This window comes from Berghia stephanieae, chromosome 1 (assembly GCF_034508935.2).
Source record: "Berghia stephanieae isolate SIO BIC M18660-M18661 chromosome 1, UCSD_Bste_1.3, whole genome shotgun sequence".
NCBI classification, from domain to species: Eukaryota; Metazoa; Mollusca; class Gastropoda; order Nudibranchia; family Aeolidiidae; genus Berghia; species Berghia stephanieae.
The window spans coordinates 10,408,933-10,429,711 of record NC_088360.1 but is presented as its reverse complement, the minus strand read 5'-3'; the positions used below and the strand labels follow the sequence as shown (position 1 = coordinate 10,429,711).

The 20,779-nt window shown below is 33.0% G+C and overlaps 2 protein-coding genes across 2 annotated transcripts in view; both read right to left on the bottom strand.

Annotated features, from left to right (window-relative positions):
- Positions 1–4,868: 4,868 nt before the first annotated feature.
- The window catches only part of LOC144967669 (guanine nucleotide exchange factor subunit RIC1-like), a 32,657-nt gene continuing 16,746 nt past the window's right edge, over positions 4,869–20,779 (bottom strand). The window contains exons 21-30 of the mRNA XM_078905199.1: positions 20,506–20,648; positions 19,226–19,312; positions 18,691–18,775; positions 17,805–18,069; positions 16,759–16,935; positions 15,587–15,708; positions 13,858–14,085; positions 13,350–13,509; positions 6,409–6,597; positions 4,869–5,371 (exon numbers count right to left, since the gene is read on the bottom strand). Of these exons, the coding sequence (XP_078761325.1) occupies positions 5,128–5,371; positions 6,409–6,597; positions 13,350–13,509; positions 13,858–14,085; positions 15,587–15,708; positions 16,759–16,935; positions 17,805–18,069; positions 18,691–18,775; positions 19,226–19,312; positions 20,506–20,648 (1,700 nt within the window). The 3' untranslated portion in view covers positions 4,869–5,127. The remainder of the gene's footprint in view (positions 5,372–6,408; positions 6,598–13,349; positions 13,510–13,857; positions 14,086–15,586; positions 15,709–16,758; positions 16,936–17,804; positions 18,070–18,690; positions 18,776–19,225; positions 19,313–20,505; positions 20,649–20,779) is intronic.
- LOC144963451 (uncharacterized) lies at positions 7,662–12,443 on the bottom strand. Its single transcript, XM_078897535.1, has 5 exons — positions 12,301–12,443; positions 11,100–11,245; positions 9,227–10,388; positions 8,695–8,811; positions 7,662–8,134 (listed from the first exon to the last, which is right to left on the bottom strand). The coding sequence occupies exons 1-5, from the start codon at positions 12,347–12,349 to the stop codon at positions 7,662–7,664; spliced, it is 1,947 nt and encodes a 648-aa protein (XP_078753661.1). The 5' UTR covers positions 12,350–12,443.

Here is a 20,779-nt window from a genome sequence, read left to right as displayed (position 1 = left end):
AAAGTAAAATATACAGTATACAGTATTCAAAACTAATAATGATAATAGAAGATAACTGTAACAGAGAGATGATTTACAAGGAAAAAAATATCATCTCTCAAAATAAAGATACTAGAAATTTGACTGTCTCCCTCCCAGCTAAGCATCCCCGCAAGGACCAGGAAAGAAAACTGAATTATCCCAATCTAGAACAAAGACAGAGCGCAACATGGAAAGAGAAAACATATGGGGGACAGAAGAACAAGTGACCTCCTTTCCACCATGGGAGGTCAAAGGATCTCACCAAATGGGTTGACTTGAAAAGTCATTGTCTAACACATGATGCAGGGCTTGCTTTACAATGTGATAACACTGGTGTGGTTCATATCAAGGTTAGAGGAAAGTGTAACAATCAAGCAATTATCTGCATGTACTACATATTTCACTTCATGAAATTAATTTTGTTTATGACTTTGCTAGAAAACATTTTCAAAAATTTTTATTCTTAGTTTAACACAATGCCTGCAATACTTAATGACCATATGAAGTGTTTGTAAGGGTTTTACTGCGCTTGCAACACATTTTGGTCATATCAACGCCAGTAAAAAGGAAGAAAATTGGATAGTAAAAACTTTCTAGATGTACAATTAAAAAGACTTGAAGAAAAAGTATGACAAGGAGGAATTGTTTAAATAGGGAACAGATGTAGATTCCAAGAGCACACTATCAGTATGCTTAGTTTGAGAACACCTAAAAGTCTCACCCAGACACCACCACTAAGAAGAATACACTCAAATAATATGTTAAAAATACCAAAATGAGAGATGATTTACAAGGAAAAAAAATATCATCTCCCAAAACTATAACTATACATCAACTGTTTTCCCGAGCCAAGGACTCCGGCTAGAGTCAGGACTAAACTAAGTAATCTCATTCCAAGACAAAGAAGGAAAGCAATTGGAAAACAGATAAAGAGGTCTAGAAGACACAGCAAGTACCTCCCTATGAAAGATCGTGAACCCCACCCAGTGAAATGTTGAGAAAAGCAAGATGAGAGAATAAGCCAAACAAGTAAACAGAAAAGGGGCGTAAGGCATATGATGTGGATTTTTTTTAAAATCCCTTTGTTAAAGGTGCTACACTGCCCTTGCTACACTTTATTTTAGGACCGGTAGAATGAAAATAAAAAACAAAACATTAAAAATTAAAAGATAACATCTGCATTTTCAAGTATCCAAGAGAAAGAAAGCCAAAGGGAACCAAATCAAACAGAGCAGAAGTAGGTCAACAAGCAATAAACCAACAACCTAAAAGTGTTTGAAAAAGCATCGTGTACAGTGTATTCATTTCCCTTTCTAATTATTTCCAAAAAAAAAAAAAAAAGGCCATTTCAAAGTAAGGAAATAAATATAACTAAATAAAATACATGGAAATGTAAGTATGCACGCTCATGTTCAAGTTTATTTTACAAAATCAAAGCAAACAGCTCACAAAGCCCTTCAAATTATAAAAGCTTTTGATAATATGTATATTTGTTCAGAAAAAAAAGTAATTTCATTGGCCAATATCATACCAGTGAAAAGTTTACATCTCTGTGATGAGCAAACATTAAATGTGGTGATACGAAATGGAAGCTTACTTCACACCTTTTCATAATACATGCACTGAACAACAGATGTTATGCAATGAGAATATAAAAATCGCACTGTTGACATATTATAGATAAGAATTAAACCTGAACTTTATAGTTCGATATTAACTATCTTGAATTAATTTTAATAGCTGGCAATTTGAAATCTTTGGATGGTATTCATTCAATATGTATAATATTAAAAAATAATGATAATAAATATTACTATCATTATGATTACTATTATTATTATTATTATCATTATTATCGTCATCATTATTTTTATCATATCATTTTATCCCAACTATTTTCATTATCAGTTCATCAGACAATATATAGCATTGTGTAAGAAAAGAGCAAAGATGGCGCGCCTTGTTACATTTTAAGATTCAAAATTGGCACCGAGGTTCATATAGTTAAAAGAACTGTGTTAAATTCTACACCTTTGTTTACAAAACAGCAACATTCTTAGATCTCATCTAGGCTTTCTTTAATTTTGTGCTCTGAAAATAAATTTGCCAAGTGACATTAAGAGTTTATAGAACAATTATGACTATTTAAGCAAATGCAAATATATCAGGCATACAAAATAAATTATGGTGAAGATCATGAATAATACTATCAAACGGTCAACATATAAAAATTTGGTTAATCTGGAATCATTTAGAGTAAATGCATTCAGCATGAGATACACTAGTGATTTAAATTTTGCCAAGGTATAAGTGGTCACATTGATTAATGGATGCCGTTGTATATCTTTTGGTTACAAGGTTTATGACAGTGTAAATGTAGGCCAAGGTGTATTATCCTATCTATCCTTTCTTCGTGGTGTTGTTACTTACTGTTACAGATTTCATTTTGCAACATTAATGATAAGAAGTAATCATAAACTTGGCATAATAAACTAGAATTGAGATTCCTTGCTGAGTCTATCTCTTATTTCAATACATAGTAATCATGAAAAATTCTGTTTAATGCTGCCTTCAAATTCCTTTACTGATTTCCATTTCTTCATTTGCATGGCCAGGCATTGCATCAGTAGACAAACGCAATTATTGCGACTCAAACAACATTTCCTCCTAACCATATCCTCTATTTGTAAATTAGAATAACACTCCCTTTCAGATGTTTTTAGTCAGACACTTTTTTGCTCTCCTTTCTTTCTATCTTTCGTGAAATAATATTCACCCATTTCAAATCAAACTCAACAAATAAACTGATAGGAATCATATCTAGTATGCTTTATATATTTCACCCTAAACATTAATCATAAATTATTTAATTGTGATTCATGCATCTGCATGTAACATTAAAAGTACACTATTAATAGTGACGTGTATATCTGAAGGCGTTCAATTTTCTTTTCTTTAAAAACCAATATTTTAGACATAAAAAAGCTCAAATTATAAGAGAAAGACATAATGTTGGATAGTGAATACAAAATTATGTAAAGTGAATCTGGAGAGATGATATAGCAAAATATGTAATTATGATAAGGGAAGATTGTGAATAATAGTGGTCATCATAGTAAAGATCATACTAACCGTAGTGCCATTGAGACGGGACAATGGACAGAAACTGAGCAGAGGCTCCTACCCCCAATAGCCCCAAAGAGGAATCAGAACACTTAAAAGTGGAATCTAAGTAAGACCAAAAATTGGAATCAACTTACAGTAAATGACTATGACATGTTTTGCTGCAGATAATGCAATAGACAATCCAAAAGTAAAATGATGCAATATAAAATGTGTAAATAATTGTAGGTTGATTAGAGACTAAAAAGGGGGTCAAATAATAATAGAGCACACAGGCCCTGGCATTCTCATAGCACAGCATTGAATGGATGGATTTCGCCTCTATTGAAACACAGAATTTTTGCCTTGAATGCAGAATGTAGACCAATTAAGCGGAATGATTCCACAAAAAGTGGCAGGGTAGGAGCCTCTGACTGAGTGGTCGAAAGTTGAATTGGTGTCATTATTAAATAGACAAGAAAGGAAAGTCCATTTTTCCAGATGAAGGATAATAAAAATAGCAATTTTTGCATTGTCTTGATCATTCAAATGGAGGGTGGTGAGAAAAGTTACCAATTTTAGCGGTAAATGAGTCATTTATATCTCCTTTGGGTAAACATAATTCAAAACAGTTATATTTCTCAGAGATTACAGATACAAATATAGTATGAGATAAACCTTAGGTAAACCTTATCACAGGCAAGAAAAGCGTATTTTTCTTTCCCTCAGAGGCAAAACTAATTATCAAATTTTTCAAACTGATTAAAGTTGCATGACCCTTGGACCCTGAAAAAAAAGTTTTAAAGCATTTTCAACACAAGCCATTCCATTTTTACATTAACATTTTTAATAATCAAAATCCGGATATTTTTAAGGGCATTTTATAAATGAATATATTATTATGAAATCTCTATTTTTCAATAAATTCCTAAGTTAATCTCACGCCAAAAAGTTATAAAATTCCTTTAACATAAATAAAAAAATTGTTTTGATAACTGCTTCTTTAAGTAAGAATGCATTTTCTTTTAGTTTGGTTTGGAATCCATCTTATAAGTATTATATAATAAACAGCCCATCCTCTCTCATGTGTTTAACAAAATAATCTGGAAACAACAAATAATCGAAATTCTTTATTTCAATAAACAAACTCTTTGACTTTGAGCAAAAAATATCATCATTTGTTTGAAGCGTTTGAATCTCCTTCTCGCTCTTCTGATAGAAAAGGCATCTGATAGTAGTATTGTAGCAATTTATTTCCTACTAAAATAAACACCAGTATTATCTATTTCAGCAGTAGCGTGTGTGAGAAGTCATGGCAATGAATCAACACATCAATGGCAGTATGAGTACTTGCTTTGTGCAATAACAACAGTGTTTGATTGACTCCCTTGGTATCATTATAACTATAAACTTTATCATTACTAACATAAAAATCAAAATAAATGTCAGGCCACTCTCTTATAAATATATATATATATATATATATATATATATATATATATATATATATATATATATATATATATATATATATATATATATATTACATGAGAGAGAGAGTGAGGGAAGGAGGGAGAGAGAGAGAGAGAGAGAGAGAGAGAGAGAGAGAGAGAGAGAGAGAGAGGGAGGGAGGGAGAGAGAGAGAGAGGGGGAGGGAGGGAGGGAGGGAGAGAGGGAGAGAGAGAGAGAGAGAGAGAGAGGGAGGGAGAGAGAGAGAGAGAGAGAGAGATAGAGATAGAGAAACAGTTGGGTTTTTTAGGTATTTCACAAATACACTTCACAATTATAGAAATATATGTATCTAATTGAATAAACATACACTGCTTTCAATGTTTAGAAAGTTTTGAGAGTGATCTGAATCTGATTACAATAACCAATAAAATTTTTCATCAATACATGCTCACACACATGCACACATATTCCAATATACCACCACACACCCACAAACCAAAACACACACGTCAAATCGCAAACAACCTAAAACACAGACAGATACATCTTGTATCAAGAGATGTTGCAATTGTCTTTATTTTGTGTGGGGTGTTCGAGATTATCACTGACTGTTTCTGTTTCTGAATGTATAGACTGGATACCAGGGGAAGCATTCCCTTCCTCCACAGATGGTGTTTCCGTAGAGGAATTGGAAATATCTAAAGAAAGACTTGGGTTGCTGGGAGAGGTTTCAATCACTTTGCTCAACGTTGTGATTTCACCTTTGATCTTTTGAAGGAATGATTTGTAGCCATGGCTGAAGATAAGAAATGAGATAAATTAATAAAAAATATTGTCGTTTATGCAGTATATTTGTGCATTTATTATGCCCTTACATTTTACAAGGTTTCTATTTTCCAAACGAGCAATGCACATTTAAAATTAAGAATGAGATATGCAGTCTTTGTAAGGCACTTGTATAATTTTTTTATGTTCTTTTATGCTCTTTGACACAAAAAGACTTCCAAATTTTAAACCCGTCTCTGACCGGATAGTGAAAAATAAACATAAAAAAGCTCATCACCAACATAAGGGTGCCTAGACTAGGGGTTGACGTGGTAACAGCAGTATGGTCTTTGCTTCACACCCAATAAAGGTATGGAGTTCAACTACCCGCCATGCAGTGTGGCCTTGAGTATGACTCCTGAATTCAGCAACCCTGATCAAATTTTCAATTCTTCTTGTTGAATAACAGCTGCTCAATACAACTTACAAAATAAAATTTGGTGAGCTATATTTGGGAACCTACAATGCTCGACACATAAAGTGCTCTTTTGACTCCAATATTACTACAAAAAAGGAGGAAATGATGGAAGACAGATAGACAGACAGACAGACAGACAGACAGACAGACAGACAGACAGATAGATAGATAGATAGATAGATAGATAGATAGATAGATAGATAGATAGATAGATAGATAGATAGATAGATAGATAGATATAAACATTTGAAAGATAATTACGATTGTTTGACTTCTACAACGTTGTAGAAGTCAAACAATCTTAATTATCTTTCAAATGTTTATAAATAGCTCCTTTTATACTAAAGTTGAGCACTATTATTTCATGGTTTTTGTTTTTATAATGTATATATAGATATATAGATAGATAGATAGATAGATAGATAGAGAGAGAGTAAAAGAGAGAGAGAGAGAGAGAGAGTAAAAGAGAGAGAGAGAGAGAGAGAGAGAGAGAGAGAGAGAGAAAGAGAGAGAGAGGGAGAGAGAGAGAGAGGGGGTTACAAGGTCTGTATCTTTAAACGCTGACAAAAACTGAAAAATTTGAAACAAACCACTCAGTGTCAGCCCAAAGCTGTAGAAAGCTGAGTCCCTCCCTCATTCGTGCCACCATATCTATGGGTGTCTCTGTCAGGCTGGCAGTGTTGACGATACGAATTATGGCTAGCTTGTCACGAAGAGCTGTTGCAAGAATGACGGCCCATTCCAAGCAGCCTGCTTCAAGCATGATGTGGAGCAGGTAGCTGAAAATAGTGTAAGAATAATTTTCTTAAAAATAATTTTTTTTTACGATTAAATTTACGATTAAAATATTGCTTAACTGAAATTCTAACCATTCCATTAGGTAGTCTAAACCCAAAATTAGATCACTCTCACATGATATTTCTAAGCTGTTCAATTGATAAAGCTAGTTGTCCTGAGTGAAACGATACCAAAATCATCTAAATATCTTAATTTTTAAGGAAGTTATGACAATTTGAGTTTTCGCAAAAACAGGTCGAAATACGGTCCCGTACAGATGGTCCAAAACCCTCATTTTTGAACCAGCAGTGCAAGAACGTAAATCAAGCAAACTCATTAAAATTAATTTGAGCCAGACAAAATGTTGCTGTGAATGCCTCCAATTTTTTCAATAGGTTTAGATGCATACTTTTTCAGTTCCACGACTTCAAAGAGAGCGAAAAACCCATTTTTCGCACGCGCTCGCGAAAAGAGTAAAATTAGCCAAAAGTAGAGAATTTTGAAAACTCCCAAAATATTTACTTATTAACCGATCTTGATGATCTTGGTATCAATCAAAAGAGGACAATGAGCTCTATTCATTTCTGAAAACAAAAACAACACTGATTTATAAATAAAGTCAGAACAACAGAATGAAAATCTTTCATTTTGTCATATTTAACAAAATGACATTTATTAATCAATTTCTTAAATACATTTTTTTATCACAAAATACAAATGGATTGAATTTAATTATACATACAGGTGTGCTTAACTAAGATAATGCTAAAAATATATCAAAAACGAGTTTAGTAAATGTTAAAATTTGAAAAGACCAAAATACCCCATGGTGATACAATGGATTATGAAATGTGAATCAAGAAAAAAATATTGCTAGCCAAGAAAACTTTTTAATTTTGAGACCAATTCTTCATGAGACCCTGACAGGCTAAGGTTTATATCTTTTCCATTTCGAATAACTTTATGGTATCTAATTTGATCTTTAATTGCTTCTGTTATTTGTTTTTTTGATTTCTGAGATGTTAAAAGTTTCTCTAGCAAATTATCTACTTCTTCATTATTTTGGTCAGACACCTCCACTCAACTCTATTCTCCTCTTTAACTCATCGTGCTTTTCTAAGCTTGTAACTGCCCTAACAATTTTCATATTCTGATTTTCTACCATCTTTTCTCTGATTTTGATTGACACATCTGCTTCGTTTGATCTTGCTGACTCAACTAAACTTTGTCTTTGTCTCCTAGCAATTGTAAACATTTCTGCCTTTTTACTTTTAGATTTACTGTCTAGGTAATCGCTACATGTTTTGTTTCTCTTGATACAATGAGATGCAGTTCTCTGAAGATACGAACAATTAGCCCTCTTCCTGATATCATAATCCAGATCACCAAAAGAACTTTCACCAATTAAATTGGTCAAAGGACAATTACTCAGAACTTTTACAAGAGCCTCATTATCAGGATCAAAACTACCATCCAAAAAATTACTTAGCTGCCTTGATGTTACAACTGCACATGCCTCGAAATGGACTTCAAACTTTGCTTAAGAATTGAAATATCACAATGAGGAGATTTCAGAAATGAATAGAGAGAATTGTGGAAAACTGAACTTGAAAGCGAAAAATTTGAACCAAATATATTATCAGAGGAATCGCAAAGCAAATCTGTTGCACAAGAACTTTCTGACGATGACCAGTCATTAAACTTTCCATGCATTTTCCTAACTAGGTGACAAAAATCGGAATATGTAGTTGAAGAATTGACCAGTTTCCAATATGGACCACTTACTTTCAAATAAAACAGACCTAAAGCACAAACACAACTTATGAGATTCAGATCTTCAATATCCTGACTAACACTCTGAATTTTTTTATTTGACTTGCTCAAAACACCTGAAGAGAAAAAAGATCTGATTTTATCGTAATGGTGAATGATAGCAGCAGCAGCCTCAAAGAAACAATTGAACCTATTTGACTTAAAAGAAGGGATTTTACTATCAGGACAAAATTCTTTCCATTCTACTCTGCAACCACTTTTTTGATCCCCCCGCGGACCAAGAACATCACAAAGAAGTCTAATCAATCTGTTACAACATGATTCACTTTCACCAAAAAACCTTGAGAACTGAGCATCTTTATCCCTACCTATTGGGGCATTTGTAGCCTGTTTTATGTTATTCTCTACTTCTCTCATTGCTTTATCTGTTACATCTGACATACCTAATGAAAGTGGGCATTGCAATGTAAGAAATTCAATTCAAAATTTTCACCTAACTCTGATTTTAGAAATTGATCTAGCTCTCTATCAAAACATTTCATAACAGCTGCTCTATCAGTCATGGTATTTTTGATTTTCTTTAACAGGGTTTTGAAAATTACTTCTTTGTCTTCTTCTGAAATTTCACTTCTAAACTGTACTGATTCTTTTCAAGAGTGAAAGAGTTAAATCAAATAGAGTTTTAGAATCTTCTTGAGCAACTAAGGTGAATCCAAGATACAAATTAGAACCATCATCTAAAGTGACCTGATGACTAACAACTTTTTGATGGTCTCTAGATGTCCCGTCTAAATGAAGAGTGACACTGTCAGAGTCTAAAATTTTTTTCAGCTATTTGCATATCTGACAGAACTAAACCTTCAGCATTCATGTTGAGACAAGTTTGGGTTGATGGCAAATTATCAAATTCATGGTTAAAAACATATTTCCCTACTATTCTAATCACTTTACTAACATTTTGAGCAGCCACCCCTGCTGTAGATTGCAAAAGAATTACAGTTTGCCTGATATTATCTGAATATGCATTATTTTCCCCAGACTTTACTTCTACCTCATGGAGAGTTTGTTGTTTGAAAATCTTTTCATTTAGACTATCGTTATTTTTCAAGACCTGTTTTTTTTCTTCTGTTAGACGTTTGACTTTTTTCTTTTTATGTTCAACAGAGGCCTCTAAATCATGAATAATTTTATCTTTTTCATCACTTTCAATCTTTCGTTTCCTATCTGAATTTTGAGGATGGCAGTATTTAGTTGTCATTTTAGCTCTGAAGACTTTTCGTTTCAAATTTTTGACCTCTCTTTTTAATTTTAAATTGTCCCTTTTCACTTTATCAGAAAGTTCAAGTTGTTTCTCAAGAGCATCTATTCTGTTTTTAAAACATTCAAAATTTGGCTGAGAAGATTCCTTAGCATTTGTAATTTTGCATACATTAGATTCAATTGGAGTTTCATTTAAGTCATTTGATACTGAAGCACTAATCAAATTTTTAGTTTGTCTTCCTGAAAAATGTTGTATTTCATATATGAATTCTTCCTCTAAAAATTGCTCAAATTCATTTGCACTGATTTTTTTACTTGATTGGAGTTTCTTTTTTTGAGCTTTTAGTTTATTTATCCTTAAGATCAAATTCTTGATAACATTTTTATCCCCATCTTTTTGTTCAGTTCCACTGATTATAGAGAAAAGCCAGTTGGCTGTAAAGTTGGAGTTTAATCTCTCTGAAGTTTGAAATTTTTCTAAATCTAAAACTATTTTATTTGAAAGTTTGAAGTCATTTGGTCTTATGAAGTCTTCATGGTCTCCTAACAAAATTTTCCTGTCAATATGAGCTGCTGATAAAACATCTGAAATAAAATTAAAGTCAAAAACATTATCTAAATACTCCCTGAACACATCCTGAGGACCATCCACCAATTGAAACGCTCTTGAATATGCAGAGGACATTATGCTGCGTAGCCGATCACATGATGCTTGCAAAAGAGGATGGTCACTGTAGAGGTAGCCAAACCAGTCTTGTACCTTCAAGAGAAAAAAATCATACAATTGCATGAAACAATGAAAAATTGATAAGTCCACACATGACAAAAAAAGCCATTAATAGGGTCTACTGATACCATTAAATTTTTATAATACAGTGCAACCTCTGGATAACGACATCCCTGGATAGCAACATTGACCTCTGATCCCAAATTTTTTGCTGTATTAGATCGTTTGTTACCGACCAATTAGAACATGTTTACTAACCTGCGTCTACATGACACATTGACAGCCTGCCCTCAACAAAAGGCACTTTGAAAATATTTTCCTTATCGAACATTAAATTCAGAAAACCTCGATCGCCTTTGTCTGCAAGTTGTAAAGCACCTAAAGGGAGGAGTACCCCATCTTATGAGTTAAATGTACACCATTCAATTATCAAAACATGCTGCATGAAGCTTTGAACGCAAAAGAGAAAAGACAAAACAAATGAGAAGCTTCAATGACAATATAATTGTTGAGTTTCTCCTCTATTAAGCTAAATAAATACTTTAAACATCAAGACGGGATCAACTTTAAAAAAGTAATTAGTTAAATTGTAAACCAGTCATGCTGTTTACTTCGAATAAGTGTTTTATAAATGTTTTGTATTTGTGCTAAAAAGACGGTACTTTCACTATCCATACCATAGCAACATTCTTAAACACACATTACAGGAAAATTGGGTATGACATAAGAGTAGGTGTAACATACCATCTTCTGTTCTTGGCCACTGAACAGCATGATATCCCACAGCTGGACAAGCACTCGATTGGTGAGGGTTGGTGGATTGGCATCAGGTCTTCTTCCCTTTCCTTCTCTGGTAAACCTTTTAAACATGGCATGGTAGCTATCATCCGCTGTGGTGAAAGAAAAAAAGATAAATGAATGTTTATGACAATTTCTTCCTAGACCTCACATGTAGATTAGAATATCAAAATAAAACTATCCAATCATGACATCAGATATAAGCAGATTCTGCTTATGAAATCAATCCGAAAACCCAGCTATATAATAAATATAATATATATATCATCCGTAAAATAGATGCAAGAGAAAATGTTCTTATTCCATTTGAAATTACAATAATAAATCAAATAAGAATATAGCATGTTGGCTGAGAAAAAAATATGAGAGAGAGAGAGAGAAGGGGGGGGGGGGGCCTTTTTTAAAATCCCAAAAAACTATGAATGCAAATATCATTATCAATATCAATGACTAAAATAAAGCCTACATTATTATTAAGTAAAAGTTTAAAGAACTAATAATTTAATAATCTAAAAGGTTAATAGAGAAAATGTCTAATATATCAACAGCCAGTATACTTTGGACTGTTCCAAATCAACAGGCTGCTTAAGGTTAATGAGCTAAAATACTAAAATACGGGGTACGTATCTCAAAATATTTTCATTAAATGATGAACTTGTGCCTGCCAGTGTCTTTGATAACTCTTTTGGTCGGTAAATAATACAATAAATCTCAATGGGAGACCTTTGATAACTTAAAATCGAAAAGCAAAACTCAATTTATAATCTATGACAACCCCCATTCTATATAATGGACTAGTCCACTTCGATCAGAAAACTGAAATAAGACCATATTCTTGGCAGCCATTCTGATTCAGAATACGAGAAAAACGCATCAACACCAGCTAATATATCAGTTAAAATAAACAAAAGAGAAACAAATCAATAGGCTATAAATTGAAATAAAAGTTTGAAAATACAAATTCGATAGTCAGACTGTGAATTGACGGAACTGAAGAAAATAAACAAACTTTAGAAAGTGACCGGTTGATCAACGGATGGCAGTGATGACTCGATGACAGTGACTTGGGCAATTAAATCAAAATAAACTAATATTTATCTATTAACTTTTCAAATCATGACTGAAAACAATATATAGTAACACTTACCAATTAGTTCGTGCAAGATGTTGGCAGTTTCAGACCGTGAAGTCGCCATAACGATGAAAAAATGTGAGAGCAGTAGCTACACACACATTGCAGTAATGGCGTACGGTAGAAAAAGAAAGTGGCTTCGACCGGCGTTTTTGTAAATTGACGCAACAAGCGCCGTGGTTTCGTATTATTATGATTTTTTGATATTATAAAGAAAAAAGGCTGAATTTTAATATGATGGTAAGGGTTTTCCGATTTTTCCAGTGAAAATGCATTTTTTTGTTATTTGAAAAATTAAAATGAGATTTTAGCCGACTTGTAGCCAACTTAGAAATTAGCCCGTGACACCACTAGAAAGAGTGATATTTCGACAACAAAAACAGACACTTCTCATGCGAATATGATTCCACGGCGCTTGTTGCCAAGACTTTAAACAGCAGTAGGTGCTCTGGACCACGATTTTCTGTGCGCGTTTGGCCGTGAAAGTATGCATATTGTAAAAAATATTTTGAAAATGTAAATATTCTTTTAACAAAATAAAAATAGCATGAAACGAAAGAGAAAAGAAAGCACTTTCGTTTGCTCAAAGTTTCATTGTCATAACTTTGATGGTTTTTATTTAATGGAACAGTGAAGTTGACCAAAATGACCGAAATATCGGTCTCACTTGCTTACTCAGAGACGGGTTTAGACTACCTAATTCCATTGTCAACTCATTGTACAGGTAGTAGAATTCAGAGATACAATAACATTTTCACAACAATCCTTGCATTAAATTATTATGAGATCAATCACTTCAAATATTTTAGCATGAGATCAGTCAAAGTAATTTGATTAGTCCTGCAAAAACCTCCAGGGAAATAATTTTTAATCCATAATGGATAAGAAATAAGAAAACAATCATAGATAAATGATAAAAATAAATGATTTTTAAGAGACATATTTTTTTCTTCTTCTTTATACTTATTTTCACACACAAAAAAAAGAAGGAAAAAAAATAATAAGAGATCGCCACCCTTTGCAAACAATGTGAGTAACTAAGAAACAACAGTATCTTAACTCACCCCAGTTCTAATTGAGACTGGTACGGACCACGGAGGGATGCCACTTCCTGACTCATACCCTCAAGGTCAAAGTTGTCAGGGTCAGACACCACCTCGTAATCCCCAAGAAGAGAGCTAGAATCTGAGATTTCCAGAGTGGCAGCACTGCTTTCTTCTGGTGCTGCAAAAGAATAACACTGGAAAATGTGATGGGCGCAAAGAGTATACTGTCAAATATTTGTATATCAAACGTCTATTCATGTCAAGGTCCTTGTTCAACCCGTGAATTTTAGGAGCAAAATAAATTATTTTGCTATTTCATCATAAATATCATTATTAATATTATTATTATTATTTATCATCATCATCATCATTATTAATATTATCATTATTATTACTATTATTATTATTATTATCATTATTATTATTATTATTATTATTATTATTATTATTATTATTATTATTATTATTATTATTATTATCATTATATAATTGATGCAATCATAAGTCTATCTCACAGCCTTCTTACTTTTGTATGGCTGGGGCCTCAAGAAAATGTCATCTGTCGTGGTATGTGAGGCAGCCCCATAAGATGTTTGTATGGATAATATTGTGCTGTTTGGACCAATAGTACCGCCCTTTGAAGCATTAGTTGGTACCAAAGTAGGTGGAGGAAGAATGGTGCGGTCTGAGTGGTCCCCTGATGGGCCGAGATTGTCATCCTCAAGCAGTAATGATGCCAGGGCAATGGAAGAAGCTGTTCCAGAAAAGTAAGAAATAACAGCGAAGAACATAAATCAATGATTCAAAATACCATTCATGTAGTGGAAGACCTTTAAATGAGTATTTCAAAGGTATCTCAAAATGAGAATATAATATTACAAAATTAACAGCAGAATTATTTCTATAGTTTGTTTACTGTTACATCAACCGGCTTCGTTTATACCCTCTCTCAATATTTGCTTTTACAATGATGGATACATTATCACAATATATTTCAACATTAAAAGAAAAAAAAAAAGAAAAAAAAACAAACAAAAGAAACCAAAAAAAAAACAAAAAAAAAAAAACAAAGATAAAACTTTATGTTCAAAAAGACAATTTATGTGAACAAAACTCAAGTTGACCCTCTCAATCTAAGATTAAATATTGAACTTATTCAAATACCACACAATTTGAATTTGTACCACACAATAAACATTAGAACAAGATTTCTAGAAGATGCATGGATTTGCTATAGCTCTTTAAAATTTTTAAAGTATAAAGTTTTTATAGTACAAGTTTTGTTAGGATATAATTTTCATCTTAAAAAGAGAAACATATAAGGCACTACATACAATTTTCTTCTATTTCTTACTAAAGTTTCGAATCAAGTGTTGTATGAGTATGCAACCTTCATTAAATACCACAGGTTTAATTACATTATCTTTGTAGTGTCACTTCATAGAACATATTTACCCTAATTTACATTTTCCAAAAATAATTCCATATTCTCATCTTTTAAATGTTGTTGATAATATGACAAAGTAATAATTTTTTTTAAAATGATATATATTGCATGCCATAGATATTGTGCGCCTAGAGCTTTATTGTATGGGGCAGGCGCTATACATTATTATGAGTACACGTCTAAATTTACTTATTGTACTAAATTTTTTTAAATATATTAAAAGAAAATTCCCTTTTTATTGACCCCAATTAGAAATTTGTTTTGTTTTTGTTTTTGTTTTTAAGGGTTTAAGGCGCTTGCAACACATTTAGGTTATATCAGCGCCAGTAAAAACGAAGAAAATGGGATAGTAAAAAGTTCTAGAATTACAATTAAAGCACCCAAGAGAAAGTAAGACAAAGGGGAACTGGGAACAAATAGGGATCAGATGTAGATTCCAAGAGCACACCACCAATGTACTTAGTTTGAGATCACCTATAAGTCTCATCCGGACACAATCACAAAATCCAACAAAGAGGAATACACTCAAATGCTTACATTATACATTCAAAATAACAAATATAATAATACATAACAGAGAGATGTTTTACAAGGAAAAAAATATCATCTCCCATAACAATAACTATGCATTCGACTGTTTCCCTCCCAGCCAGGACTCCGGCCAGGGCCAGGACTAGAAATTTGTCTTTTCAGCCCATTCTAAGGAGAGACGAGAATAACGCAGGCATCAGCCAATGTGCAGCATAGCAAAGACCTTTCAAATCATTAATGCCCTAAAGTAAAATATGATAATATGAAATAGACTTACTTGTATTAGCCTTTTTCATACTGCTGATGGAATGGGATGATGGGAGAGGTATGGGCCACTCAAATTGGGCATGCACTTCTCTCAAGGCAGTCACAAAATCCTCCACCTTTCCAGCACGCACTCTGATGTAATGTTGAAAAGAAGATTACTTGATGATTTTTTTTTAATTTGAAAGATAAAGAAACATGGACCAGTAAAATAATTGGCAGTCATAATAAGCAATAGATTTTATCATTAATTTAATTGATCTCTATTCACTATCAAGGAGGAAGGGGAGGGAATAGTGAGATTTCCCAGTATATCACATTTATATAAATAAATGAGAAATAAATAAAATTCCCTTTATTCACTCTACCGCCAAACAATGAACGCTCAACATATAAGATGACAATTTTACACCCATCAGCTTATAACAGTGTATGAATTCTATGCCGTCAAAACAAGCCAGAAGCGTTTTCAATACACCACTGTGTACCATGCTGTATTGATGCTATGCTTTTGGTAAAATACTCACTTGTTCTGACTGATAGATGAATCTTACAAACACACAAAACAAAGTATAACCTTTAAACTTTATAGTTTGTTAGAGAGACTATAGTGAGAACTAATAATTCAACTGTTAACAATAATAAAAGGCTGAGTGATGTCAACTTCATCCATTCTATAATAATAACATTAAGTGCTTACAATTACAACTCAGATTGCAAATGTAGTACTTACAAGATATGAAGTGAGTAGTAAAGTGCCAGAAGACAATAGAGAATATAAATTTCGCGACGATGATGGGGACTCAAACCTGTGACCTTACTGGTAGGACAACTCTGCCAAGCCGGGGAGACTGTGCCTCTATTGTCTTGAGCTATCCACCACTTGTTGTACCAGTAATGTTTGCGGGTTCGAGCCCCCATCACAGTCGCAAACTTTTTATTCTCTATTGTCTTCTGGCACTTTCCTACACACTTCATTTCTTGTTATAATCAACATAAGTACCTGCTAAACTCACTTTTCTGAATTAAATATAGTACTTGAAGTTTGTGATAAATAAATTCACAAAAATTATTGGATTCATTTATTGCATATTTACTTTACATCTTACATACACCAACCATTAGGAGCAAAGTCACAGATATAACAACAGACATCTCAAAATCAGATTTTCAAGAAGTACAAACCTCTCTCTTTTGAGCCAAGAAACAAAATGGAAGTCCTCCATATTAGCAGCAAAGTAACCCAGAGTTCTTATTTGATTGGAAGCCAACAGTTTGCGCGCATGACGACACAAGATCATGTCAATGAACACTTGTTCTGCAGTTGGTTCACCTTGTTTGGCAGGTTTTGTTGTAGTTGGCCTAACAAAATGAAACATGAAAAAAAAAATACAAATAGATCACTGATTGTTTGTCATTAGTGACCATGTCAAGAGACCAAGAGGGCTAAAGCCCAACCAATCATTAGCAAAAATGACAAAAATACAGTCTCCCTCTAGTACATTCTTTTTTTATAGTTTCATTTATAATAAAAGTGTGAATGAAAATAATTTGCAGAAAGATAGAAATTCATTTCAAAGTCTTTTGATGAAAATGAAAGTATGTAGTGTGTGACCTTTATTGGAAATATTGTTGATCAATGATGCCCAAAACCAGAGAGGTCAAAGAGGGGACAAAGATAAATAAAGAAAGGAAACGTAGGTTATGACCTTTAGCTGATCCCAATATGTGTAGCATGACAGTAAGTTTTATCAAGAATAAGGTAGTATTATCCAAACAATAGATCACCAAAAAAACTTTTTATAAACGAATCAAAAATAGACAAGAAATGAAATAAATATGATCATTTATATTATAGTGCATTTCTATGGGTTAACTCTGCTCGATGCCCTTCACAAAGCTTCATCTTTTCTCATAGCAAGCCATTTGGAAACATAATTCTATTTCATACAGTATAAATCTATTATGGGTCCTTTTCATACTGACACTCTTAGAATATCTGTCACTGCCTATAGCCAGGTATTCATTCATTCTTGAGTTGAGTGAATTGTGCGCTTGAAATGCCTTACCAAAGGACACAATGCTGGGACAAGAATTTCTAAAACCACTGTCACCATCCAATCACTGACTACACTCAAAATCACTTGATTTTTGTTTAAAGATGAGACACATTATCGTTGAGCCAACAATGCCAAAAATAAGTAAGTAACAATAACAAAAACACAACTGACCAATCCACTAATCTTTTCCCAGCATTGATGAGGGAATCAGAGACAGTTGATTTCAACTTCTCTTTCTGCCAGGTGACCTCTTTAGCATCTGCAATGCTGGAAGCTCGCAATCTGCCCACGTTGGAGACATTACTGAATGTGTAGGCATTGTGACTGTCAGGGGAGAGGGGAGGGCTGGTTGTGTATGGGTAGGGAGAGGAGCCGGACAGGCGAGCAGACATTGGAGCTCCACTTGAATTTGGAATATCATGATGGTCACTTGAATCTGAGGATAGGAAAAAAACATTTAAAAAAACAAAACAAAAACAAAACAAACCAAAAAAAATGAAAATGTAAGGCTTATTTGAAAGAATTGAAAGAAAAGAAATTTACCAATGTGATCCAAGACACCAGAAAATATCAACATTTTAGGTTTCGATTTGATTGATGCGATTTATAATCATTTTTCGATCTACTCAAAGTATAGTTTTCAAATAGAAAGCAAAAAAAATATTGTTCCTCTGATAAGACATTTTTGAAGCTGAAAATATTTTTTTTGTTAAAAAGAGCTTTTATATTGCACTATATCAACTAAATGTGCTCAAAGCGCTTTACTAAGGGTCCCTGACCAACAACAACACGTAACATGTTGAATGGAATAAGACACCTGTTAGGCAATATCACAATTTTTTCTGACAAAGACAACGCTGTTAATGGCCAGGTACACATTTCACACCTGAGTACGGTGAGAGAATGTAAGTAAAGAGCCTTTTCCAAGGACTCAACTATATGCCAAGTGAGGCTCAAACCCAGGACCATCCAATCCGACAGCGAGTGTCATACCATTAGACCACATAGCTGCACGACACAGTCGCATATACACCCTTCTGGCACAATAAATCTTTACCTATAGCTTTCAGAAATCGTACAAGGTCTCGGCATAACTCCCAAGATCCTTTGTCTAAAGCTGAATCAAGAAGAATCGTGGCATGCTGAAAAAATATAAATAATACTTTTAAAAAGATTACTAAAATGATCTTTAATCTATCAAATGAAACAATCATTTCTGTTAATCTTTGATTAAAACATACCACTTACACTTTAGTAGCAATTCAAATCTAGTCAATAATGTAATCTTTATTCAGACATCCAATAGAATAATTCTACAAACAACATTTAAAGTCTGTCAATTAGTCATAGTATTAAATTCATGTGTAAACATCACTAAATCATTTTGAAAACAAATCTAGGAAAAACAGGATTCATTTTATCTAACCCCACCCCATATTTTTTAATATGTATGGAAAATCTCATGAGAAACAGGAAAAGGGGCAGCTCTGCAGTTTTTTTTTTGTTGTCTATTCCACCCCTTTCCACTTCTGGGCACCTCATACTTGTGTGATTTTGTATGACTCGATTACAACATGCACATATGTCTTTACCTGTCTGGATACGATAGGTTTTTCCAAATTCTGTAAGATGATAAGATAGATGGCAGCAGTCTCAAGATTTCCATGCATTAAACACTCCTGTGAGAAATTTTAAAACAAAAACATTTCAATCTAATTTTGAAGATGACCACCAAAAAAATAAATAAATAAATAAATTCTTGCCAATTTTGACATCTATAGAGCGGATGGGTCAAGTCAATCTTTAAGTCCTGGACAACCGTGTATCAATTATGTCATGCTTTGCTTCAAAAGATGTACTTATTCAGTAATATTTCATTCTTATAAAAGATGCCACTTTTTAATTTAAAAAAAAGAAGAAGAAGATAGAAAAAGAGTGTCCTACAGCAAAGGGACTGACAAATATAAAGAATATTTTTTGTTTGTTTGTTTGTTGCTTTAGGTCTCTTCCAACACAATTGAGGTTATATGAGAGACCGCTGAAACAAAAAAACAAGCAATCTAACAAAAATAGTACAAATGTAAATCAAAATCATAACCTAAAGCTATCATAAGCTAAATTATAAATAACCAAGAACAAACAGGCAGAAGATTTACAGAAAAAAAATATCCCCTGTCAAAAATACAATCACAAACCAAAGAAGCAGGATAGGCTAGTAAAGAGAAGAAGAAACGACATCACTATTGGATCGTACACCCATGCGAACATCATAGGTATATGATTCCCATCCAACCACCAGCAATATAAAGAATATAAGTTAATCATTAAATTTTAAAAAAAATAATAATAACAATAGTAACAATAATAAAATAATAAGAAGAAGAAGAAGAAGAAGAAGAAGAAGAAGAAGAAGAAGAAGAAGAAGAAGAAGAAGAAGAAGAAGAAGAAGAAGAAGAAGAAGAAGAAGAAGAAGAAGAATAGTTCTCGACAACAGCCTTTAACACAGACATTTTTTGTTACTGTTGTACAAAATAGATATCCAGTGATGACCATTTTATTGAGTAATTTGAACTAACCTATGTCCTATGAACAGTTATATGTGAGTCAGATAAAAAATTGAGTTAATCCACATGTATACCAAAAAATACATCAATTTCCAAATAATCTGTCTAATTCACCGATTTTATAAGTTTGTTGAAAAGGCCGGGGGAAAGAAATGCTTTTGACAGAAATAAATAGAAAACTTTTAAACTCTTTATTAGAATGTGCATTAATTTGGATAATAAAATATATAGAGAAAATAATAGAGAAAACTTTATGATGGTTGATATTCAAATAAATGTTCAAACTCAAACTCTAACGCATGGCTTACTTCAAAGAGATCTTTTGGGTTTCCTACAGTTGAAAACAAGTACGGCCACAAAGCCACTTCTGTTTTTCTTGCACAATGTACAATGGTCTGAAGGAATTCTGGAAATTCTTGAATAAATGCAACCACTCTGGGAAGGAGGGGATCTGGTCAAAAGAAATTGTAAATTAACGTTCGTACTTGTCATAAAGAGAGTTGAGAATACCACCTATATTTTATATAGCAATAGATAATATTAACAACAATTAAATTAAATGGGGGGAGGAGGTGGTAAGGG

What these genes read in the sequence shown, in the direction of transcription:
- LOC144963451 (XM_078897535.1), bottom strand. Translation starts at nt 12,349, where the DNA reads ATGGCGACTTCACGGTCTGAAACTGCCAACATCTTGCACGAACTAATT. An exon ending in GTGGCCAAGAACAGAAGATG is followed by an intron (nt 10,389 to 11,099) that starts GTATGTTACACC and finishes TTTCTCTTGAAG; the next exon opens with GTACAAGACTGGTTTGGCTA. An exon ending in TCTCAACATGAATGCTGAAG is followed by an intron (nt 8,812 to 9,226) that starts GTTTAGTTCTGT and finishes CACTTTCATTAG; the next exon opens with GTATGTCAGATGTAACAGAT.